A 23,286-nucleotide genomic window follows, 5' to 3' on the forward strand; every position below is an offset into this window, starting at 1 on the left:
CACAGTGGAACTGGCAAATGGCTTTACAAAACCATAACACTGGTGACAGCTGAACAAGTTTTACAGCTATGTGAATTCACCAAATGAACAACATGTTTCTTTGGGTGTCTCTAATAAAATGTGAAAGCATAACCCACTTGGTTAGTAAGAGAGCTTAAAACGTTGGCCAAAAGGGGAAAAAACACCATTTTGCAAACTTCCGTAAATACCAGTCAAATAATAACAAAGAAGCATACAATACATTGCAATTTCTCTAAGAAGTGGAGTATGAAGGGGTCTATATTATATCCTTGAAGCATCAACTATTCTAACAGATAAAGGTCAACCCGTAAACAGCGAAAGTTGAAAACCACGAACGGCCACTTCTGCAAATTTTTTCACAGGGAAAAAATTTGCTTGGCCGACAAACTTTCAAACCCTAATCAAGTGGGAGGCTGTGCCCCCCACACCCCCTAACTAAATATACCAACTCAGAGATTGCTTTACATTGGAGAAAAGGGCAAATTCCCGATAACGGCCAAGTGAATTTTTCTGGTCCCTATCAGACGATCAAAACGCCATTTCCGCAAATACGAAATGATCAGCACGTATTGCCTGAACTATGTAAATGCTAAACATCCAAAACAGCGAAATCAGAAATGTCGAAGTGTTTTGGTTGGCCCGTTTGCGGTACAGCTCCGTAAGGTAAGTGTGCGATAGTTATGGACCTTAGGGTAGGGTGCGGGTTAAGGTAAGTGTATAGACAGGTAATGTATGTAAGATTTAGTGTGGTGTTAAATACATTTAACAAAATCCTACTTCTATGTGTATTATTTATTTTGTTGGGGTATATCTCCATAGGGGAAGTGTGTGGTACTTATGAACCTTAGGGTTAGGGAGGGGTTAAGGATAGTGCACAGATAGTTGTGTATGTGGGGTTTAGTGTAGGGTTAGAAGTAGGGTTTTGGTGCTTTACTTTAGGGTTAGGAGTAGGGTTTGTTTAGTGTATGTATGTGGTTTATTTATTTTATTTGGGTAGGTAGTATTTAGTGGGTGGTGGGGTTGGCAGACTATGACCATTCGAGGTTTTAAACTTCGTGGTGTAGTGCGTTCGGTCTATTTGCAATTTGATCAATATGTGTCGCTCTTAGTATTCGCTGAAATGGATTTTCGTGGAACTGATATAGACCCAATTTTTTCCCTGTGAAAAAATTCACGGAAGTGGCCATTCGCGGTTTTCAGCTTTCACTGTTTACAGGTCGACCATTAGGTGTTCAAATAGCTGATGCATCGAGGATATAATAAAGATCCGTACAAAGAGCTAAAAAAAATACATGAAATTAAACTGTCATCAAAAAGACTGAACAAATGCAGTTTTTTTAAAACATCTAAAGGTATATGGGATGGACAGGCCTGGTAATATCAGCTTAACAGTCAATAATGACATTACAACTTTTAATGGACAATCCAACTATTCTGAGAAATGCGTACCAAGACCAAATACCACTAACCCACACAATGAATAAAGGACTTTAAAACTGAACATCTCATTGTACTATGCTGTGACTGGTCAGTCTTCATCAAGTGTTACACAACTGTACATAAGAAGTAAAATAATGGTTCTTCACTCTGATGAAATCTTGAAGAGAGACAAAAACATTAATTCATTTTAATTCGATTTTGATATTCCTTGTTGTGTACTGGGTAATAAATAAAGACATTATGCTTGATTACAAGAAAATGTATTAGCAGAGACATTTTACGATGCCCTCTTGGTAATATTCACGGGAGCCCTCTTACAATGACCAACTTTATTAAAAATAACATCTAAATCACAACTGCAGAGGATTTTACAACTACGACTAAAAGCATAAAATCTCATGCTGCTGAATGTCGTGATGGGTTTAATAGTGTTTTCTTGAAAAAGGTTGCTTCTTATCCAGCACTAACTTAACTGCTTCACAATCTATGAGTAGCTACAGTGGATATAAAAAGTTTACACACCCCCTGTTAAAATGCCAGGTTTTGTGATATAAAAAAATGAGACCACAATAAATCATTTCAAAACATTTCCCACCTTTAATGCGTCTTGAGACCACAATAAATCATTTCAAAACATTTCCCACCTTTAATGCGACTTCTAACCTGTACAATTCAGTTGAAAAACAAACAAATCTGTTGGGGAGGGGGATATAAAAAATAAAAAACGTATAAGCTGGTTCCATAAGTGTACACATCCTTAAACTAATACTTTGTTGACGCACCTTTTGATTTAATTACAACATTCAGTCTTCTTGGGTAGGATTTTATCAGTATGGCACATCATGACTTGGCAATATTTGCCCACTCTTCCTTTCAAAAGTGCTCCAAATCGGTCAGATTGCGAGGGCATCTCTTATGCATAGCCCTCTTCAGGTCATCCCACATATTTTCTATTGGATTTAGTTCTGGGTTCTGGCTGGGCCATTCCAAAACTTTAATTCTCTTCTGATAAAGCCATTCTTTTGCCGATTTGGGTGTATGCTTGGGGTCATTGTTGTGTTGAAAGGTGAAATCCCTCTTCATCTTTCTAGCAGATGCATGAAGGTTTGGGGACAAAAGTGACTGGTATCTGGAAATGTCCATAATTCCCTCCACCTTGACTAAAGCCCCAGTTCCAGCTGAAGAAAAGCAACCCCAAAGTATGATACTGCCACCATCATGCTTCACCATGAGGATGGTGTTCTTTTGGTGATGCGAAGTGTTGTTTTTGCATCAAACGTACCTTTCGGAATTGTGGCCAAAAAGTTCAACCTTAGTCCCATCAGACCATAACACATTTTCCCACACTTTTGGGAGACTTAATGTACCGTTTTGCAAATTTTAGCTGGGCCCGGATGTTTTTCTATGTAAGAAAAGGCTTCAGTCTTGCAACACTACCCCATTGCCCAGACATATGGAGAACACGGGAGATTGTTGTCACATGGTAGTACATGACCAGTACTTGCCAGAAATTCCTGCAGCTCCTTTCAGTGTTGCTGTAGGTCTTTTGACAGCCTCCCTGACCAGTTTTTGTCTTCTGTTTTCATCAATTTTGGAAGAACATCCAGTTCTTTGCATTGTCACTGTTGTCCCATATTTTCTCCACTTTTTGATGACCGTCTTCACTGTATTCCATGGTATATCTAATGCTGTGGAAATTTTTTTGTACCCTTCTCCTGACTGATACCTTTCAACAATGAGATCCCTTTGATGCTTTGTAAGCTCTCTACGAACCATGGCTTTTGCTGTAGCAGGCAACTGAGTACATGTCAGGAAAATCCTACTAGGATAGCTGAACTTTATGTGGGGTTAGTCAGACTCTCTTTAATTAATGGCAGGTGTGTACCCAAGAAGACTGAATGCTGTAATTAAATCAAAAGGTGCTTCAACAAAGTATTAGTTTAAGGGTGTGCACACTTGTGCAATCAGCTTATTGTACTTTTTTAATTTTTTCCCCTAACAGATTTGTTTGTTTTTTTAATTGAATTGTACAGGTTATAAGTCACATTAAAGGTGGGAAAAGATTTGAAATGATTTATTGTGGTCTCATTTTTATATCACAAAAATCTGGCATTTTAACAGGGGTGTGTAAACTTTTTATATCCACTGTATGTTCCAGAAATATTGAAAGAAGCCTTTGTTGTCTCTGGCCTATCAGCTTAATGTTTCCAAAAGTTATTCTTAACCTACTTCCTCAGTCTTAAAAAATATTGTATAACCGCTAACAGTTTTGCAGGTAAGTCATATTTGGCAAGCTCCTTAAACTTGTATTAGAATCTTATAGATTCACTTGATCTGGGGTTACCAACTGACTTTACATACTTAGAAGTTGCTAAGCCTTTTAACTCATGTGACACTTCATCAAGCAATGATGAAGCAGAAATACAGGTAGCTATCTAGCTACAGTGATAGAACTGCAGTGATGGAATTGCAAATAAAACCTCTATAGTGTAAAAATTGTAAAAAGAGGGGGCACTTACAGGGGGCCATGCAGTCCTAGTGTAATTTATTTATTTTCACACTGCAGGAGAATCATGGAGTTTGGATCAGTAAAATTTGATGGCGATATCTGGATAGGTTTCTGATTTTAACGTATTTCAACAAGAAAACAAGGCAGAAATACCTTATTTTTTAACACCTTTGTTGAATTACCACAAGACACACACACACACACACACACACACACACACTTGTATAAAAGAAAATAAGTCCTATTAACATTTTCCAAGTTGCAAACATTAAATATCACAGATTCTTTTGTATATTTATCAATTCAACATTACACTGACCAATTCATGCCTTCCTTTAAACCTCACACCTCCTCCAAAACATTCATTTTGCATGTATTGTTCACACAATTTCCATTTTTTCTATGAAATTTGCTCCTACCCTTTTCCAAATATCTTACTTCCAGTCTTTTTATCTCTGTTACAATACTCATTACTTTAAATACCACTGCTTTAGGCTACAATTTCCATTTTCTAGTATTTTTTTGGCATCAACCAGAACTGAACTTAAGGACTTACTAAGTCTATGAAAGTAAGATCCCGTGTCCCAGCTAGTTACACCCACTTGCTCACCCAATATTTCTGACAGTACTCTGAAGGGAATTTTTTAAGTCTAATTCATTGCATTCCCAAGATACATGTTCCCAGTTGCCTATTTCTTCCCCATCACACCCACAACATTTGCCATCTACCTGAAGAAAAGTTCTTTTGAGTGTTTGGAGTAGAAAAATAACCATGCAAACATTTCCAAGCACAAATCCTAAATCTTCTACACTTTGTTGTATGTTTGGGATTCATAAATATGTCCTCCCATTGTTTCCTTGTGAATTGTTTATCCGATCTCTCTTCCCAATATTTTCAAATCTCCTTTGAATGATTCCTATAGTTAGTGTGCAGTATTTTGTGTGTCTTAATAATTGCTGCTTCTGTTCTAGATTCAATTTGCAGGGCTTTTACTTAGGATTCCCTTATCCCTTTCTCTCTGCCTATACTCTGATATCAATCCCTGATAAGGGAGGCAGATAATTGCCTGCAGTCCAAGCGTCTTCCTGGTTTCTTCCCATTCTATTACCTTTCCCTCTCCCTCTATAGGTATTTGCTTCCAATACCTTGGTTCTTTTGCTACTTTTCTTCAGTAAATTCCAGCTCCCTCTTGCCTATAAACTGTACCCCTATTTGCAGTCATCCCTACCAGCAAATCTCCTTTCTCCATTCTCATGCCATCTTAGATCTTAGGATACTTTCTGCTGCTTTATGAATATAATATTCTGTGTGGCCGTTATTCTCCAAAAAGGTTCTGCATCCGATACTATTCTCCAAAAAGGGTCTGCATCCAATACGACTCTCTTATTTCTTGAACTTCCTCCCTGCTTCATCATTATCCTTTCTCACTTTGAATTACAGCTTTCCAATTGTTTTATGTATATAAAGCTTAACTGTGTAGCTCTAAAATATCCATTCAACTCAGGTAATACTAATCCACCTTGTTCTATTGGAAGGATCAACTTATTCCACTTGACCCTAGATCCCCCCAGATAAAATCATTCAACTATTTATTAATTACTGCCCACAACTTCTCCTCTGGTTGATAAAGATATGTCTGGCCTATATATAAAACAAAAGGGACTGAAAACATTTTTACTGGTTGTATCTTGCTATCCACAACCATAAAAAAAGAGCGTCCAGTTTCTCAGTTTTTGTATTATCTTTTGTTTAGTCTCTTCCCACATATCTTTGGCTGCCGTAACAGATTGCCTTTTTAATCCACACTCAAACAGTTCATGTTATGCCCCCATAAATATGGGCATTACTGGATCAATTCATCTGTGGGTATATTGTTTACAGATAAAGCCTTTGTTTTATCTTCATTAATTTTAAACCCCCAAAAGACCTGAAAAAAATTATTTAAAATGTACCACAAAACCGAGATGTCCTTTTCTGATTTTATTAGGTACAAAATAATATGGTCTGCAAATAAAAGTCAACTCTAATACCAATTACTTCCTATTTTGACTTCCAAGATGGCTGCACATTGAGTAACAACATAATTCTAGGTCTCCAAGTGTGAAAGCAGAAACTCAGCAGAGAAAGCCAGTGGACCTAAATTTCTAGGTAAATTTCACTAACTGGTTAGTAGATGCACTGCCTGGATGCCAGAAAAAAAGAAATACAGAGGACCTGAAGAAAAATCAAAAGACGACGAAGAAACACTGCTGTGAAAAGTACTGCAGCTGTTCAGCAAAAATCAATGCAAGCTCCAGCCATGACCTCCAGTAACCTACAAAAAAGCATAAGGCAACTGCACAAAGACCCGATTAAAATAAATGAAATACTGATGGAGTGCATTAACTCAAACAATAAAAGTCTGGAAAAAATGGAAGAAGCTTTAAACAGATATTCAGACAAGGTGATAAAACTGCAAAACTCAGAGGTCAAAATAAAGGAAAGGCTGTCTGAATATGACACTGCACAAGAATAGGTGTTTCAAAAAAATAATAGAATTAGAGGAAAGAGAAAACCTGAGATTTTCTGATGTACCAGAGAAGCTGGACGGAACAGACTATTAATTTTATAAAAGCACAAATAACAACTGGACTGCTATTCCACAACAGGAATTGTTAATGTGTATGCTCCAAACCTGGATATGAGAAAGCAACCCAGACTTTTAATAGTAAAGATGCAATTTTACCAGCAGAAGGAGTTGCTTCTGGCAAAACTATGGCAAAAGGACAAAGTACTAAAAGTAAGTGACAGCAGAGTGTTTGTTGAGAATGACTACAATTGTACACCAGGCAGAAGAGGAGTACATTTATTCCATTCTCCAAAGAATTTGAGAAGCAGGCGCGAGAGTCAATATGCTGTATCCAGCAATCTTCAAAATATGTTTCTCTGGAGTGACATACATGCTAAGGAGAAATACAAAAGTTTACCCAACAAAAAGTGAGCCGTGAAACAGAAGTAGACTTTGCTTCTTCTTCTGGTAATAAAGACCACAGAGAGACTGTGCCAGTGAAACATGTTTCAAAGAAATATGCTTGAGAGAAGGAAAAAAAGCACAAGAGTCGACCCCAAGAACAGACAGTACATTTGAAATGCAGCAGAGACAGGATCCGAGAGATGGAGATCAACAGGAATACAACCAGCATTCTGGAACTGACAAATGTGGGATTAGAAAGCAATAACTATATTTGTGAAACATGACAGAACAAGAAAATTTGGAAATACTGGACTTTCTTGGACTTAGGGGGACTCTAAAGCATATGCCCTACCTCATGTTATTAATGCTTGGAAAAATACTTAGGATAGGGAAGGTGGATGGAGAAAGTTAACTAAGTAAAACAAAATATTTTCTTAATGGTAATATTTTAATAGTGCATGATTTTCTTTGCATGCTATAAAGTAAAGTGTTTTCAGTTATTTTTAAGTGTAATGGGGATACCAATGTAAATAGGTGCTTTTGTTTTTTTCTTCCTTCCTTCTCCCTTTCTCCTTGTTCAATTTTAAGAAATGCAGGCACTACAATTTAAAAAAGAAAAAACAAATTGGTTAAAAGATTATACTAAAACAAAATTGAATGTGCTTTCTCTCATCCTTGCATAGAAGTGTGACTGGGTTAAGGCCCTTACCTTAATCTAGTAAAACATTTAAGAGAAAGCAAGTAAATGAAAAAGAATACCGAATATTATTTTTCCTAGTAAACAAACATATGCTTGGTAGTTTTGTGTCTGGTTCTCATGTTCTTAGCAGACAATCTGATAAAGATAAATGGCTTGGAGTAAACATTTTCTGAATGTATTCAAGTGTTTTCCCAGCTGAGAGAGCTATAAATATCAGCCAAAGCCAAACAGCATTTAGTAGAAGCACAGGCTGTACCATGCATCTTACCATGGATAACCTAAAGGTTATGTCCAGTCTATGAGTTTGGCTGTCAGTTTCGAACATTTGCTCCTATTAGGAAGGTAAAACTTCAATATTTAAAGATGTACATAGTTTTGTGCACTATTAAGTTAACAGGATTTAGGGGGTATTGAAGTGTGTTTCTGTTTCTATTTGAGGGCTATGCACTATTAAGTTAACAGGATTTAGGGGGTATTGAAGTGTGTTTCTGTTTCTATTTGAGGGCTTTCAATAAAACAAAACATTTTGTAAGATGGGAAACAGGCTCAAATGGATATGACAAGAAACAACTGTATGAAAAGAACAACCTGCCAGTGTATGCATGTAATACAAAAGCTGGAACTAGACATTTAACGAAAAAGTGGTTAAAAATAAAAGGTGGGAATAACTTTTTAATACAATAATATTTTCTGTGATGTCTTTAAACAGCAGTGGTCTCACAGACAAATACAAAAAAAGAAAGAGTAGTAAACTATAAAAATGTAGAGTGCAACACTAACAGAACACAGATGATCTAGAGGGAAGCAGAATGTAAGAACATACCACTTCTGGTGGGTATTGATGCACAGAAAGCATTTAAACAGAGTAAGCTGGGACTTTACAAGCAGGGCAAAGGAAGCATTTGCATCCCTTGATAAAATTGTAAGGTTGATTATGAGGATATGTGAGGGATCAGAGGCGAAAATTAAAGTGGGTGGGGTCCTGTCAGATAAGTTCTGCTTGAGCAGATGAACCAGGTAGGGGTGTCCTCACTCCCCTTTGTTACTTGCATGATATTTAGAACCACCGGCATAAGGGACCCAGAAATCCAAGGATATACTTGGTATGGTAATCAAAAAAGGCTGGCTCCATTTGCGGATATTTTATACCCAACAAAGCCAGAAAAGGGCATTACAGTGTTGTGGAACATTTTCAGGCAGTCTGAAATCGGTTTTAGCTTCATTAATTTTGTATCCCGAAAAAAGTCTATAGCGGTAAATTATGTACCCACACATGTATTGCTTCAGCTACATCCATAATTCTAGGGAATAGGATAAAATGAAGTATTTAGGAGTATGGACTAAAAATTATTCCAGTGTGTCAGCTAAGGATATGTGGGAAGAGACTAAACAAAAGATAACATAAAAACTGAGAAAATGGAAGCTCTTATATGGATGCCGATACAAGCAGTTAAATCATTTTAGTTCCTTTAAATCAACCAGAGGAGAAGTTGTGGATAGCAATTAATAAAGAGCTGAAGGATTTTATCAGGAAGGGGAAGACAGCAAGAGTCAAGTGGGATAAGCCGATTCTTTCAATAGAACAAGGTGGACTGGGATTACCCAATTTGAAGGGGTATTTCATAGCAGAAGCAGAAAATTATAATTCAAAGTGGAAAGGGATGATGATGAAACATGGGGGAAGCTCAAGAAACAAGGAGAGACTGCAATTCTGGAGGGAAACTTTTAAAAGAGAATAACAATCATACAGAATATTACATTCATAAAGTAGCAGAAAGTATTCTAAGCATAAAGCCAACACAGGAATGGAGAAAGGAGATTCTGCCAATGGGGATGACTGCAATTAGGGATTGGGAGAACATAATTAGAGAGGGAAGGTAACAGAATGGGAAGATGCCAAGTGTTCATTTGGACTGCAGGTTACAGATTGCATTCCCTATCAAGGATTTATCAGAGTATAAGCAAAGAGAAAGAAATGGGTGGGTCCTAAATGAAAGACCAGTACTGGTAGAGTTTTTAGTAGAATCTAGAATAGAAGTTGCCATTAAAAAGGAATAATAATTAGTATGGCATATAAAACATTGCATGATAACTATAAGAATCAATCACAGGAGTTTAGAAAGGATTGGGAAGAAAAATTGGATAAGCAATTCACAAAGAAACAATGGGGGTATATGTAAGTCTCCCAAATATGCAACAAAAGTCTAGAAGATTAAGGATCTTTACTTGGGGAATAATAATACTGATATAAACACTTACAAGCAGACTCCAAATATTTTTTTGCAGGTAGACAGCAGATGTTGGATGTGTGATGGGGAAGAAAGAGGCAAATGGGAACATGTTTTGTAGCAGTGTAATGAGTTGGCAGACTTTAAAGATTCCCTGCAGACAGCGTTGTCAGAGATACTGGGTGAGCAAAAGTACAGTTTTGTACCTACCATAAATGTAGATGTTCGAAGATCCACATTGCTGCAATCCTTACATATGGGTAGTCCGCTGTCCTCGGTCGGCCCGAATACCAAAGTATTAGGCTGACGTCGGTCATGGGCGCTCAGATCTGACATCAGAGCGTCAGGGTATTAAAGCGCATGACCGACGTCATATCCTCAGTCTTTTCTTGCCCCAGATGTCAGAAGGCCCTAAAAAGAAAGGCCACAGCCAAAAATAGAATACTTCCCAAAAGGCATGTACAAATAACAGCTACCACCCAAACCATACAACCATTCCAAACTACAGAGGGAAGGAGGGAGGGTAAATTGGACTGCAGCAATGTGGATCTTGAACATCTACATTTATGGTAGGTACAAAACTGTACTATGTTCTTCATCTCACATTGCTGCAGTCCTTACATATGGGTAGAATCCCAAAGCAGAGGTAAAGGGAGGCTGGCAAAATCATAAAGCATTGGGAGCTGCCAAAATGCCCTGTAAGATTGCAGTGGCAAATCCAGCCCTAGATTTGGAATAAAGAGGAAGGTGGTAATGTTTAGAAAAAGTATGCACTGAACTCCAAGTAGCTGCTTCCAAAATATCTTTAGTAGCTACTCCCCTTAAAAAGCTGTAGAAGTGGCAGTAGCCCTAGTGGAGTGAGGTCTGATTCCAGCCGGAATCTCCTTACCATGATGAGAATAACAAAAAGCAATACAAAAGCCAATCCACTTAGAAATAGTTTGTTTTGAAACAGGTTTCCCCTGAGAACCCAAAGCAAAAGAAACAAACAACTGCTGAGACTGTCTGAACCCTTTAGTCCTGCTCAAATAATAACGCAACTGCCTGTGAATATCCAAAGTGTGCAAAATTTTCTCCCCTTTATTTTGGGGATCTGCATAAAAAGTAGGCAAATTAATTGATTGGTTCAAGGCCACATTTGAAACCACTTTAGGCATAAAAGTAGGATTAGTATGCAGAGATACCCTATCCTTATGAAAAATTAGGAAGGGTTCAACTGCCATAAGAGCCTGTAATTCAGAAACCCTTCTAGCAGACGTAATGGCCAACAAAAAAGCAGTCTTCCAAGACAAAACTTTAACTCAGCAGTAGCTGCAGGTTCAAAAGGAGGTAACGTAAGTTTTTCCAACACAAAATTGAGATCCCAGGCAGGAGTAGGAGCTCTACGTGGGGGTCTTATGTTCTTTGCCCCTCTAAGAAATTGCTTAAACAAAGGATGAGAGAATAATGGAGGGTCACAGTCATAGTGAGCAGAAATGGCTGCAGCATGAACTTTTATAGAGGAGAAAGACAAACCCTTGTCTAATAATTCTGTAAGATATTGAAGAGAAACACTTAAATCAGGCCTGAAAACATCAAAGCCCTTTGTTTTGCTCCAAATTAAAAATCTCCTCCATTTATCAGCATAAACTTTCCTTGTACTAGGCCTTCTGGCCTCCAAAATAACATTCAAAACTTGTTGTGGAAGCTGCGACCCTCCAGTTTCTAGAACAGAATATGCCAGGCTGTTAGATGCAGGGACTGAATCCTGACATTGAGGAAATGATTGCCCTCCTGTGACAAAAGGTGTGGAATCGAAGGCAAAGGCCATGGAGTCTCCCATACTAAACTCCTCAGCAGAGGGTACCAGTGCTGTCGAGGCCAATCTGGAGCTATTAGAATCATGGAGGGCTTGTCTTGTCTGACCTTCAAGAGTACCTTGGGGAGGAGAGGCAGAGGTGGAAAGGCATAGACGTGAAGATTGCTCCAACTGAATGATAGAGCATCCACTTTCCAAGCTGTGGGATGAAACATTTTTGTGCAAAACTTTGGCAACTGGAAATTTAGTGGAGAAGCGAACAGATCTATGTCTGGAGTTCCCCATACCACTGTCAATTTTCGAAATACATGAGGATCCAATTTCCACTCGTGGGGATCCACTATCTGTCTGCTCAAAACATCTGCTAAGGAGTTCTGTGCTCCTGGTAGAAACCTTGCCTGAAGATTGAGGTGTAAACTGAGAGCAGTGTCCCACAAAATCATTGCTTGCCTGCAAAGAGGGTACGAATGGGTTCCCCCTTGCTTGTTGATGTACCACATGACAGTTGTGTTGTCTGTTTGAATCAACACTTGCCCTGGGTGAAGTAAATCCTTGAAAGCCATCAATGCAAATTGGACTGCTAACATCTCCTTCAAGTTGATATGTAAATGTTGAAGTCTGGCAGGCCACGTGTCTTGAACCCATTTTCCATTGAGGTGTGCTCCCCAAGCCTTGTCCGAGGCATCTGTCGTTAAAATCTGACTCGCCTCTGGTCGGGTCACAGAGAGTCCCTTGTTTAGGTGACATTCCTGAGCCCACCACAAAAATTCCTTTTGAATGCAAGGTATTATTTGAATGACAGTGTCCAGATCTTGGCAGTGTTGTGTCCATACACTTTTGAGATACCATTGTAACTTCCTCATATGCAGTTTGGCATTGGGAAGCACCAGAATACAAGATGCCATGAACCCCAAGGCTTGAAGGACTGTCCTTGCAGTCAGCCTGGACCGTAGAGACAATTGATGGAAGTAAAGAGTAAGGTTCTTTTGCTTGTCCGGGGTCAAAAAAGCCATCTGGGAAGCTGTATTCAGTCTCACACCCAGAAAGCACATTTCCTGAGAGGGTACTAGACTGGACTTTGTTTCGTTCACAGAATACCCTAGGCACCTTAACACTGCCATCACATACTGTAGATGATGAAGAAGTTCGTACTTGTCTTGAGCAAGAATCAGGCAATCGTCCAAATGAGGATAAATTTGTATTCCTCTTAACTGTAAGAAGGCTATCACTGGAGCCAGAAACTTTGTGAACACCCTGGGTGCAGTAGATAAGCCAAAGGGCAATGCAGAGAACTGATAATGTAAAGTCCCAGCCCAAAAACGCAGGTACCTCCTGCAACTGGGCCTGATAGGAACATGAAGATAAGCCTCTTTGAGATCCAGAGTTACCATCCAGTGATCTTTGCCCAACAGAGGTAGAAGTTGTTTCAACGTCAACATTTTGAATTTTGGAATGTCTAGGTATGTGTTGAGGATAGATAAATCCAAAATCGGTCTCCAAGTGTTTCCTTTCTTTGGTACTAGAAACAGGCGAGAATAAAATCCTAGGCCCACTTCTGACAGAGGGACCTGCTGTATAGCCCCCATTTGAAGAAGTAAAGAAATCTGCTTGTGAGCCTCTACCCTTTGCTGAGGAGGAACGTCTGGCATGCCTTTGAAAGGAGGCAATGTATGGAAATAAAACTTGTAGCCTCGGTCTATAATGTCCAACACCCATTTGTCCTGGGTGACTAAAAGCCAGTTTTGCCAACTTTCCTCCCAAAGGAGCTGCCAGACAGGAAGAATCTGGCAGCTGAAAATGCAGGTCATTGGGCCTGTTTACGAAAGGAATGGCCCCTGCCCTCACCTGTAGATTGTGCAGGTGAACTCCACGTTCTAGGCCTGAAAGTACTCTGAGCTCTGCCCCTACCACGTCTAGATCTACCCCTAGACTGTGAATCAGAAGAAGGATAAGCCCATCCCTTAGTAGGCCAATTCCTGCTAAACTTAGGAGGCTGCACCTGCAAAAAATCTTTAACAGTCTGCATAGACTTAGCCTTGTCTTCCATTTTCTTCAAGACAGACTCCACAGGAGAACCAAACAAAACTTCAGACTGTAAAGGAGCATCCAAAATTCTAGCTTTAACATGCTCTGACAAATTCTGATCCTTAAGCCAGGCGTGCCTGCGAATAACTGAACCAGTGGCAGCCACCCTGGAAGAAGCCTGTAAAGCATCGAAACCACACTGCAAAGAATGCTTACCCACCTGTTCAGAGGCATGTACCAAATCCTGTAATTCTTTACACTCTATGCCCTCTGCCAAAGCATCCACTTTAGATTTTAGTTGAGTAAGGAGAAAATTCTGATACTTCAACATATGAAACTGGCAATTCAAAGCCCTCATTGCTAAAGTGGAAGAGGTATACACTTTCTTACCCCATCTATCCAAAGCTCTAGCATCTTTATCAATAGGAACTGGATTCTTTACAACAGAAGCCCTGACACCCTTAGGTCCCTGGCTAATAGTTTCTGGGTCAGCCCTTGGACTCATACAGATATTTATGAGCCTCAGGTACTCTGTAATACCTGTCTGGCTTAACTGGCGCAGGAGGCAGAGAGTCTGGATTAAGGGAAGCCTCGGAGAAAACGTCTTGAACAACATCCAAAACAGGAGGTATAGCCAAGGGCCTATGTTGTGGTAAAAACAAACATTCCCTAAGCCTCTTTCGGGAATCTGAGAAATCCTGACCTTCCCATTTAAAATGTTCCCTCATAGAATGCAGGGTTTCTGAAAAAGAAAAATCCTCTGGAGGAGAAGCAGAAGGAGTGGAATCCTCTGCGTCTGAATCAGAATAAGGAGGAAAATCCTGAATGTCTTCAGCCGAAGACTCTGAGTAATCTGAAGCCTGCTCCAAACTTTCTACCTCTGGCTCCACCCTAGGCCTCTTATCAGGAGGGGGCATAGAACCTCTGATTAAAGAAATTAAATCTTCTGCCATTTTAAGCATGTGTTTTTTAGGCACAGAACCTGCAGAACTAGGACTGACACCCGTGGAAGGCAAACCAGGCCTGACTTTGGAAGGAGCCTTAGAGACAGAAGGAGAAGGCCTAACCACCTTAGGCAAGGAAGGGAGAACAGCAACCTGAGAGGCCCCCTCAGCCTGACCTGACTCCTGAGAGGCCACATCTTGCAAAACTAAAGCATCCCCCTGAGACTCAACTGAAACCTCGGCTGGATCCACAGATTCCACCGTAGTTTCTAAAGAACCGGCGTCCGGAACGGACGACTCATCCTGCCTGGACTTTAAAGATTTGTCTTTGCGCTTCTTCGTGGTAGCGGGCGTCGGAGGATCCGACGGCATATTATAATTACACCGCTTACCGAAGACAAGCCTAGCGCAATCTAACCTACGTTTAATGGTGCGCTTATTAAACCTAGCACAAAAGCGACACCCGACTACGTCGTGCTCAGGTCCCAAACAAGGAATACAAAGAGAGTGGTAATCCCTATGCGGTATCTGTTTCCCACAAGAAATACAATTATTCACTTTTTCTGACATCCGGAAGTAACTGAGGCAAGAAAAAACAAAAATATTCCCCAACGGGGTACTTAGCCCAACTTGGTTTCGGTCTGAAACTCAGAATACGAAAATTTCAGAACGCCGAACGGCACTTGCAAACGCTGCTTCTGCATCGGACCATGCGGCAAAAAAGACTGAGGATATGACGTCGGTCATGCGCTTTAATACCCTGACGCTCTGATGTCAGATCTGAGCGCCCATGACCGACGTCAGCCTAATACTTTGGTATTCGGGCCGACCGAGGACAGCGGACTACCCATATGTAAGGACTGCAGCAATGTGAGATGAAGAACATCTGGTATAACTAAGAAAATTATTTTTGAGCTATGGCACATAATTGGAATTGTCTAGACATAAGGTCTTGCCGAGTCTAATTATGGTGGCTGCCAAAAAAGCAAGTATTAGAAAATAGAAATCAAATTCTAAACCAACTGTGCTGGTAGTAGTGAATATAGTAACAGAGAGAACAAATGGAATTTGGATCTTCTGAAAAAGAGTAGGAGCAAATTACCTAGGAAAAGATGTGAGTTGTGGGAACAACACATGCAGATGAGGTACGTGGTTTAAAAGAAGGCAGGATTTGAATGAGCTAGGTAATGTCGGACTGACAAGGACTGGACAGATTATAAGTGGTGTACAATATTTGCAACTACAATTGTGTCAACATGACTTGCAATGGATAATGTCTGCAACTAGAACTGTATCAGGATGGTTTGTTTTAATTTATATAAATGTAAGATTGCCCATGTCATAAGTCATAAGTGATAATTTAATAAAGATGTTTCTTGTTAAAGTTATATCCTTGAATTTATGAATCCCTTATTTTCTTTGCAATGGCACTAAATATACAGCAAATAAAGGGGAAAAAGGACACCCTTGCCTGCTTCCTCTATTCAGACAAAACATGTACGAAAGGAACCCTCCCACTTTAATTTTTGTCTCCAGTCTCTCACAAATTCTCCTGATTACCCTTATTATATCATTTTAAGTAACTGCATCCATTGTCCAACTCATAAAATCCCAGCTTACTCTGTTGAATGGTTTCTCTGCATCAAGACCCATGAACAACAGCAGTATTTTTTACACTCTACTTTCCTCTGGATCACTATTGTTCTATTAATGTTGTCAAAATGTTTTGCCGCCCCTCCATAAAACCACACTGATCCATGTCTATCAATTTTGGCAGCATGTTTGCCATTCTTTTAGCTAGGTTAAAAATTGAAATGGGCCTATATGAAGCTGGGCCTGAGGGGTCTTGACCATCTTTAGGTATTACAGCCATGACAGCTTTCTTCTAGGATGTTGGTGCTTCCCCACCTTTTAAAAAAACGGTTAAACAAGTCCTTCCAGATCTTTATTATCTTCTTCTCTCCTAGCTTGCAACCTTCCACAGTAATACCATCTATTCCAGGAGACTTTCCTGCAGATTGATTGTGTGTCACCATTTTTATCTCATCTTCTCTTATATTAAAAGTTAGCCTTGGCATACTTAAATCTTCCAAAATATTTTCATGTGTGTGCTTTCTTGATTCCAACATTTCTCTGCTTTTTACAAATTTCCATAAAATTTCAGAATGATCTCTAATACCTCTACATGATCTCATTATTTTTCTTATTATAGGTTCTCTAAGTTTGGTAACAACCCTTTCCACTTTCTGTTGCCTAAATCATGGTGTTAAAAGTTTTTGTGCTATGAAGTTATCAAAAAACAGTTGCTTAACAAAATCTTTCTAAACTCATGCACATTTTCCAGATACTTCCAGCCTCTTTAGCACGCTACAATTGCTCCTCTTCTTCTGTGAGATTCACCTTACTCTACAATACTTTAACTTTTGCCAGATCCTCTAAACAATTCCCGTTACTTCTTACCTATATCTCTCTTATTTATAACATTCTTAACCTCCATTTTATCCCACACACTAGCTATAATGTCTGAAGAAATTTCTACCTTATCTAACAACTTTCAAACTTTTTCAACTATCACTCCTGAAATGTCTTAACGGGTAGGTGGAGGAAGAACCAGTGTCTTCAGAAATCTGAGGGGAAAACCCTTTATCTTTCCCTTCATCTTCCTATGCAAATTCAGCATCTTGAATTTCTTCAGGAAAAGATCTTTTTTTCCACTAGAAACTACTTTATACGGATAAATAGCCTGAATTAAAACCTTGAGCCAGACCCAGGAAATTATTGTTGTCTAAGGAAATTTGAGGAGTAGAAGATGCATGTTTAGTTTTATGTTTCTTCTTGACAATAAAAATGTTACCAACAATGTTATTAATAGCAGCATCAGCTTCCCCAAGGGAAGACACAACATAAGCTCAAGTACGTTTAGGCCAGATGGCCATCGAGCAGAGATACCTCTAAATAATGTTCATATAGTTTTTCATAAGCCCAAGAGTCTAATTTCTTTTAAAAAATTCAAGACTATTGGACTCACACTTATATTATTCCAAAACGTAGTGATTTTAATAGTTATATGTTGAGACCTAATCTTAAGATTCCTTGTCTTAAATCAGAAAATTTATATTATTATGGCTATGCATTTTTGTACATCTGCTCATCTCAATAGTACTCATAATCTGTAGCACCAGATCATGGAAAAGTTTATACTCTAATTTTTGGTATAGGTAAATTCAAGGTAAGCTGAAACTAAACAGTTCTAAAAAGTCTTCCATGTAGTTCCATACTCCTTATACCCATCATAATTCTTTTAGTGAATTTCCTTTGGACACCTAATATTTTAATTAATGTCTAAATGTCTTTTATGAAAAGGCTTTAAAATATCTTGGCTTTTGTGAGTCTGTGTGTATTTAGTAGCAGGTGAATTTTCTGTGATCATTTTTAAAGTAGGAACTGTTTTTTCCTAGGCATCTATTAAATGTGGTGCGAAAAGAGCTGGCTGTATAGATATCCATACTGTCTGCATCTAGGATGTGCCACAGTTTGTAAAGATCACTGGGAAATCTATTAATGAAGATATAGAACATAAGTGGAGATCAATGGTATATCACTAGGATGCATCTTAAGAGTGGAGCACTGGGTGACAGATGTGCACCTAACTTTACAGAGAAGGCTCTGGTAGAAACTCTTAAACCAGTCAAGGACTTTTTGGATTATTCATAATGTGGGGGACTGAAGTTAACAGATTACGATCAACCATATAAAAAATTTTTAAGGTTGATTAACATTGTACCCATGAGACTGCAGGCAGCATTAAATATAATTAGTTAAATTATACGCTGATGTTAACTTACCTCTGTCTATCCAATAGCTAAGGGGGAAGACTTGTTGTATTTCTGAACACAGGTACACAACTGGTTATAAACTAATTTAAAAAAATGGTAGAATGGAAATAGGCCTGAAATCACTGGGAATTATAGAATGAGAATAAAAAATACAAAGAAAGTTTAGGAATACACACAAAATCATTTATATTTAAATTATGACCTGCAACCTCATATCAGATGTTAACTGGCCACCTTTCAAGAAGGCCAGATCCAAAAGATCCTATGCCCAGGTCATGAGTCCAAATTATTTTTTCATTATATTTTCTGTTCACTTTAGCTCAGCAGGTCACCTGTTTTACCTTCTCCCTTCACTCAAAATATTCCCTACCTATTTTAGCATGCTTTCAAATCCCACCAGGCTACAACTATTCCTAGTATTGCTTGTATGCCTTACAAAGGTAACCAAGGGTACACTCTAAAGCCTCATTCTTCAAACTCAAACACCTAAATAAAATCACCTCTTAATCGCCTATTATAAACTGAGAAAAAGTTCAACTTTCATCATATTAAATGTTTTTAAATCTTAATATTTTTAAGTGTAGTACTTCTGTACCCTTTCAAGTTTATCAGATTAAATACATACAAAATCCTGTTCCATACTCCACTGTTGGTCTAATTATAAAAACTTGCAGCATTACACTTTAATCCCTAGAGAGAAAAGTTAATATGTTTTTTTACTGTCAAAAAACACTTCCTCAAAACCCTTTCCAGTTGTCCTCTAAATCTTAATCTAGCTTCAATCATTATTACTAAAACTTTAAATCTAGGAATAGTGTTGTTAGAAATACACACTACAGATGTGACACTGGAGGTAAACTGGATGTTCACTGCATAGATTAATAAACCAAGGGTGGAGTCTCATCTGAACCAGGTGGTGAGTCATCAGATATTTGGTCTACGAGTTATTTTTCAAATTCTTTTGTCATTATGGCAGCAAAATAGATTGGGAAGAGAACGTAGGTTGTTTAATGGGAGGAGGGGAAGTGTCATCTACAAAGGAAGGAGTGATAACCAACTAGGAAAATACATTTAGAGAGTCTACTAGTATAAGAGTCCATGCATCCTTTGAGATGGTTATGACTGCATACAAAACCTGACCAATATGGAAATAGATCCTTTCTTCTCTTCCCCTTTAGAAATAAGTGAAACTGTCCATGAGAAGATAAATATACCTACTAACTAGCTGTCAAAGGGTTTGCAATAAGAGCAAAAGCCTCATGCTGGTTTTATTTATTTTTTTGGTTATTTATGGTCACCATCTTCAGTAAAACATATCAGTAAGACCCCCCCTGAAACTGAGAGACCCAGGGCATGCTACTGCTAAACATGATAACCCTATGTATAAAAAGCATTTCATACGGCTATTTATAGAGAGCTTCTGCAAGCCTTGTCCAGCTTAAATCCTACATTGTGTCCACTGGTCTAGCAGGTTCTTCAAAGTGAATAATGAATCTGCCTATCTGTGCCCTGGAGGCTAATCTTTAATGTTCCAAAAAGTCAGGTCTTGACTTTAATTCCCTTCATTATCTACCTCTTCTCTGTATCTGGATATGCCATATTTCCCTTCATTATCTACCTCTTCTCTGTATCTGGATATGCCACAATTCCCTTCATTATCTACCTCTTCTCTGTATCTGGATATGCCACAATTCACTTCATTATCTACCTCTTCTCTGTATCTGGATATGCCACAATTCCCTTCATTATCTACCTCTTCTCTATATCTGGATATGCTACAATTCCCTTCATTATCTACCTCTTCTCTGTATCTGGATATGCCATAATTCCCTTCATTATCTACCTCTTCTCTGTATCTGGATATGCCATAATTCTCTTCATTATCTACCTCTTCTCTGTATCTGGATATGCCATAATTCCCTTCATTATCTACCTATTCTCTGTATCTGGATATGCCATAATTCCCTTCATTATCTACCTCTTCTCTGTATCTGGATATGCCATAATTCTCTTCATTATCTACCTCTTCTCTGTATCTGGATATGCCATAATTCCCTTCATTATCTACCTCTTCTCTGTATCTGGATATGCCATAATTCCCTTCATTATCTACCTCTTCTCTGTATCTGGATATGCCATAATTCCCTTCATTATCTACCTCTTCTCTGTATCTGGATATGCCACAATTCCCTTCATTATCTACCTCTTCTCTGTATCTGGATATGCCATAATTCCCTTCATTATCTACCTCTTCTCTGTATCTGGATATGCCATAATTCCTTCATTATCTACCTCTTCTCTGTATCTGGATATGCCATAATTCCCTTCATTATCTACCTCTTCTCTGTATCTGGATATGCCATAATTCCCTTCATTATCTACCTCTTCTCTGTATCTGGATATGCCATAATTCCCTTCATTATCTACCTCTTCTCTGTATCTGGATATGCCATAATTCCCTTCATCTACCTCTTCTCTGTATCTGGATATGCCATAATTCCCTTCATTATCTACCTCTTCTCTGTATCTGGATATGCCATAATTCCCTTCATTATCTACCTCTTCTCTGTACCTGGATATGCCATGGCTGAAACTGTACTTCATACTAATAACCTGGCTGTTTTTTTGTTCCAGCTATAACCCTACACAATGCTAATGACCTGGCTATTTTCCAGTTCTCAGCTCACCATGCCATCAGTAAAGTGGATTTTTATTTATTTGTTTCTTGATTGATTGATTGACATTTGATTACCGGGAAAGTCTAACTGGGTAGGTGCCCACTTTCAGCGAAGAACCAAGGGGAAAAGCTCCAAGGTATTACAAAAACATTTTAAGAATAATAAATTTACAACTTTCAAAAGTAATACAAAACATCTGCAGTTTAAATTATTAGACATAATGTGAAAACACTGGTTAAAAATAAAAAAATTTATATGGCAATAACTTTAATTTAAGCCAGTTTAGAGAAATTAAAGGCAAGTTAGTATTCTTCTTTGTCTTTTCGGCTTTTCTCGGTTAGGGGTCGCCACAGCGGAACTCCGGTCCGCTAATGACTGGCAGTCGATTTTTATGGTGCCGAGTTGCCAGCCCGACGTCCAACCTTCAGCGAAGGCACACCCAATCACGCATGTCTTTTTGAGGCCACTCGACCCGGGGAGGACAAAAGGCAAGTTAGTATAATAACAGAAATTGCAAAGTGAAGTGAGAGAGAAAAAAAAACAGGGTTATGGCATATTTAAATAGAGAGTCAGGAGTGAGAAAGTGACTGAAGTTATTTGAGTAAAGAAAGGGGAGTAAGGGGGTACAAGGGATGAGCAGGTCCTAGTTCATATTTGGGGATAAAGTTTATCCTGGGGTTGAGCAAGAGCACAGATTTCCACTAGGAAGTCTTTCAGAATGGTTTTAAAGGACTGGAGAGAGGGTGCAGACCTGAATACAGGTAAGGCGTTCCAGGCCTTAGCAACATGGTACAAGTACAGACCATGCCTAGCAGATTAGGTTTGGGGACAGATAAAAGTTTTTTGTCACTGGATTGTAATGACCAAGAGGGAATATAGTTGTGTAGAATGGTATTTAGTGCCAGACAAGCAAATGTATGCTGGATAATTTTATAAGCAGTAAGAAGTGCTGTGTATGTTAGTTGGCAGGGTAGTTCTAACCAATTTAGACTTTTTGGTGCTATATAGTGGTGGATTCTAAAATGGGTAATCAAGTTTGCTTTTTGTGATGCCTGGAGGTTAGCAAAGATGAGAAGGCAAGTAATGACAAGTGTAGTTTTAGTCGTATTGTTAAGACAGTTTTTGGCTCTAGAAAGCATCTCTAGTTTTTTGCAAGTTTTTATGTAATTTTGTATATGAGGGTTGAACTTAAGATTTCCAGGAAAATAGAAAAAGGGACAAATAATGTTAAATATCTTGAGATTATTTTATTAGATACAAATGCTAATCAACATATAAAAACTAATTAGAAATTTAAAAAAAGACCAGGTATGCTCTGGTGGAATGGGCATCACAGATGAAACATTTTAGAGTGCTTAAATCATTCAAATACACTGGAGTACAGGGTGGCCCATTCCTACCCATACTACTAGGCAGCAGCTGTTAGTGGTGGAGAGCTCTGGTAGCACAAACAGAAGAAAAAAGAAAATCAAGTACTGTTCCACTTCAGTGGTTCCCAGCCCAAACACTTCAAATATTTAATATATTATGTGCCACAAAATATAGGTCTTGAACCAATGCAAGAACTGCAAATCCCAATACTGAAGGTCAGTGACTATGCATACCGCATAACTTTATTTTATTGGCAGGAAATTATAACTCCAGCTTTACCTTGTCCCCCAGTGTTGATGGTGAAAAACTTTATACACCCAATTCTGAATCTGGATAAATGTAGGTTTAATTTTCAAACTAAAAACTAGGTATACTACTCTATTTAGACACTAAACATATGAATGTAAATATCAGTAAATTACTAAATAAATGCAAAATGTGCTGTATAGTTGTACAAAAAAAACAGTACTCACGTATCAATTTTATTTTTGAAATCCAACACTCCAGCAATAAGCTTGGCTGCAAACCTAGTGGATGTAAGAAGCAGAAATTAAAACCTTTTGTCATCCTCAGCAACATCAATACAAAACATGAAACAGTGAATTTTAGAGATGGGAAAGGAAGCTAGACATGTAAGAGTTAGACATGGGTAGAAAACATAAAAATGTTTAATCAACCCCTCACTGCTGCTTGGATGATAAGCCCTTTGATCATTTCTCATCAGGTTGGGAATGAATAGGCTGGAAAAAAAGTGATCCACATGTGTAGACAATGTGTGTAGG

General features: G+C 38.6%; 1 protein-coding gene across 1 annotated transcript in view; it reads right to left on the minus strand.

Moving 5' to 3' along the window:
• The window catches only part of LOC122811389 (carnitine O-acetyltransferase-like), a 297,871-nt gene that overhangs the window by 189,637 nt on the left and 84,948 nt on the right, over window positions 1–23,286 (minus strand). Inside the window, exon 4 of the mRNA XM_044083201.1 lies at window positions 22,978–23,031. Coding sequence (XP_043939136.1) covers window positions 22,978–23,031 — 54 coding nt within the window. The remainder of the gene's footprint in view (window positions 1–22,977; window positions 23,032–23,286) is intronic.

The sequence above is a fragment of the Protopterus annectens genome, chromosome 9.part0 (assembly GCF_019279795.1).
Source record: "Protopterus annectens isolate FY-2018-M chromosome 9.part0, PAN1.0, whole genome shotgun sequence".
Classification (NCBI taxonomy): Eukaryota; Metazoa; Chordata; order Ceratodontiformes; family Protopteridae; genus Protopterus; species Protopterus annectens.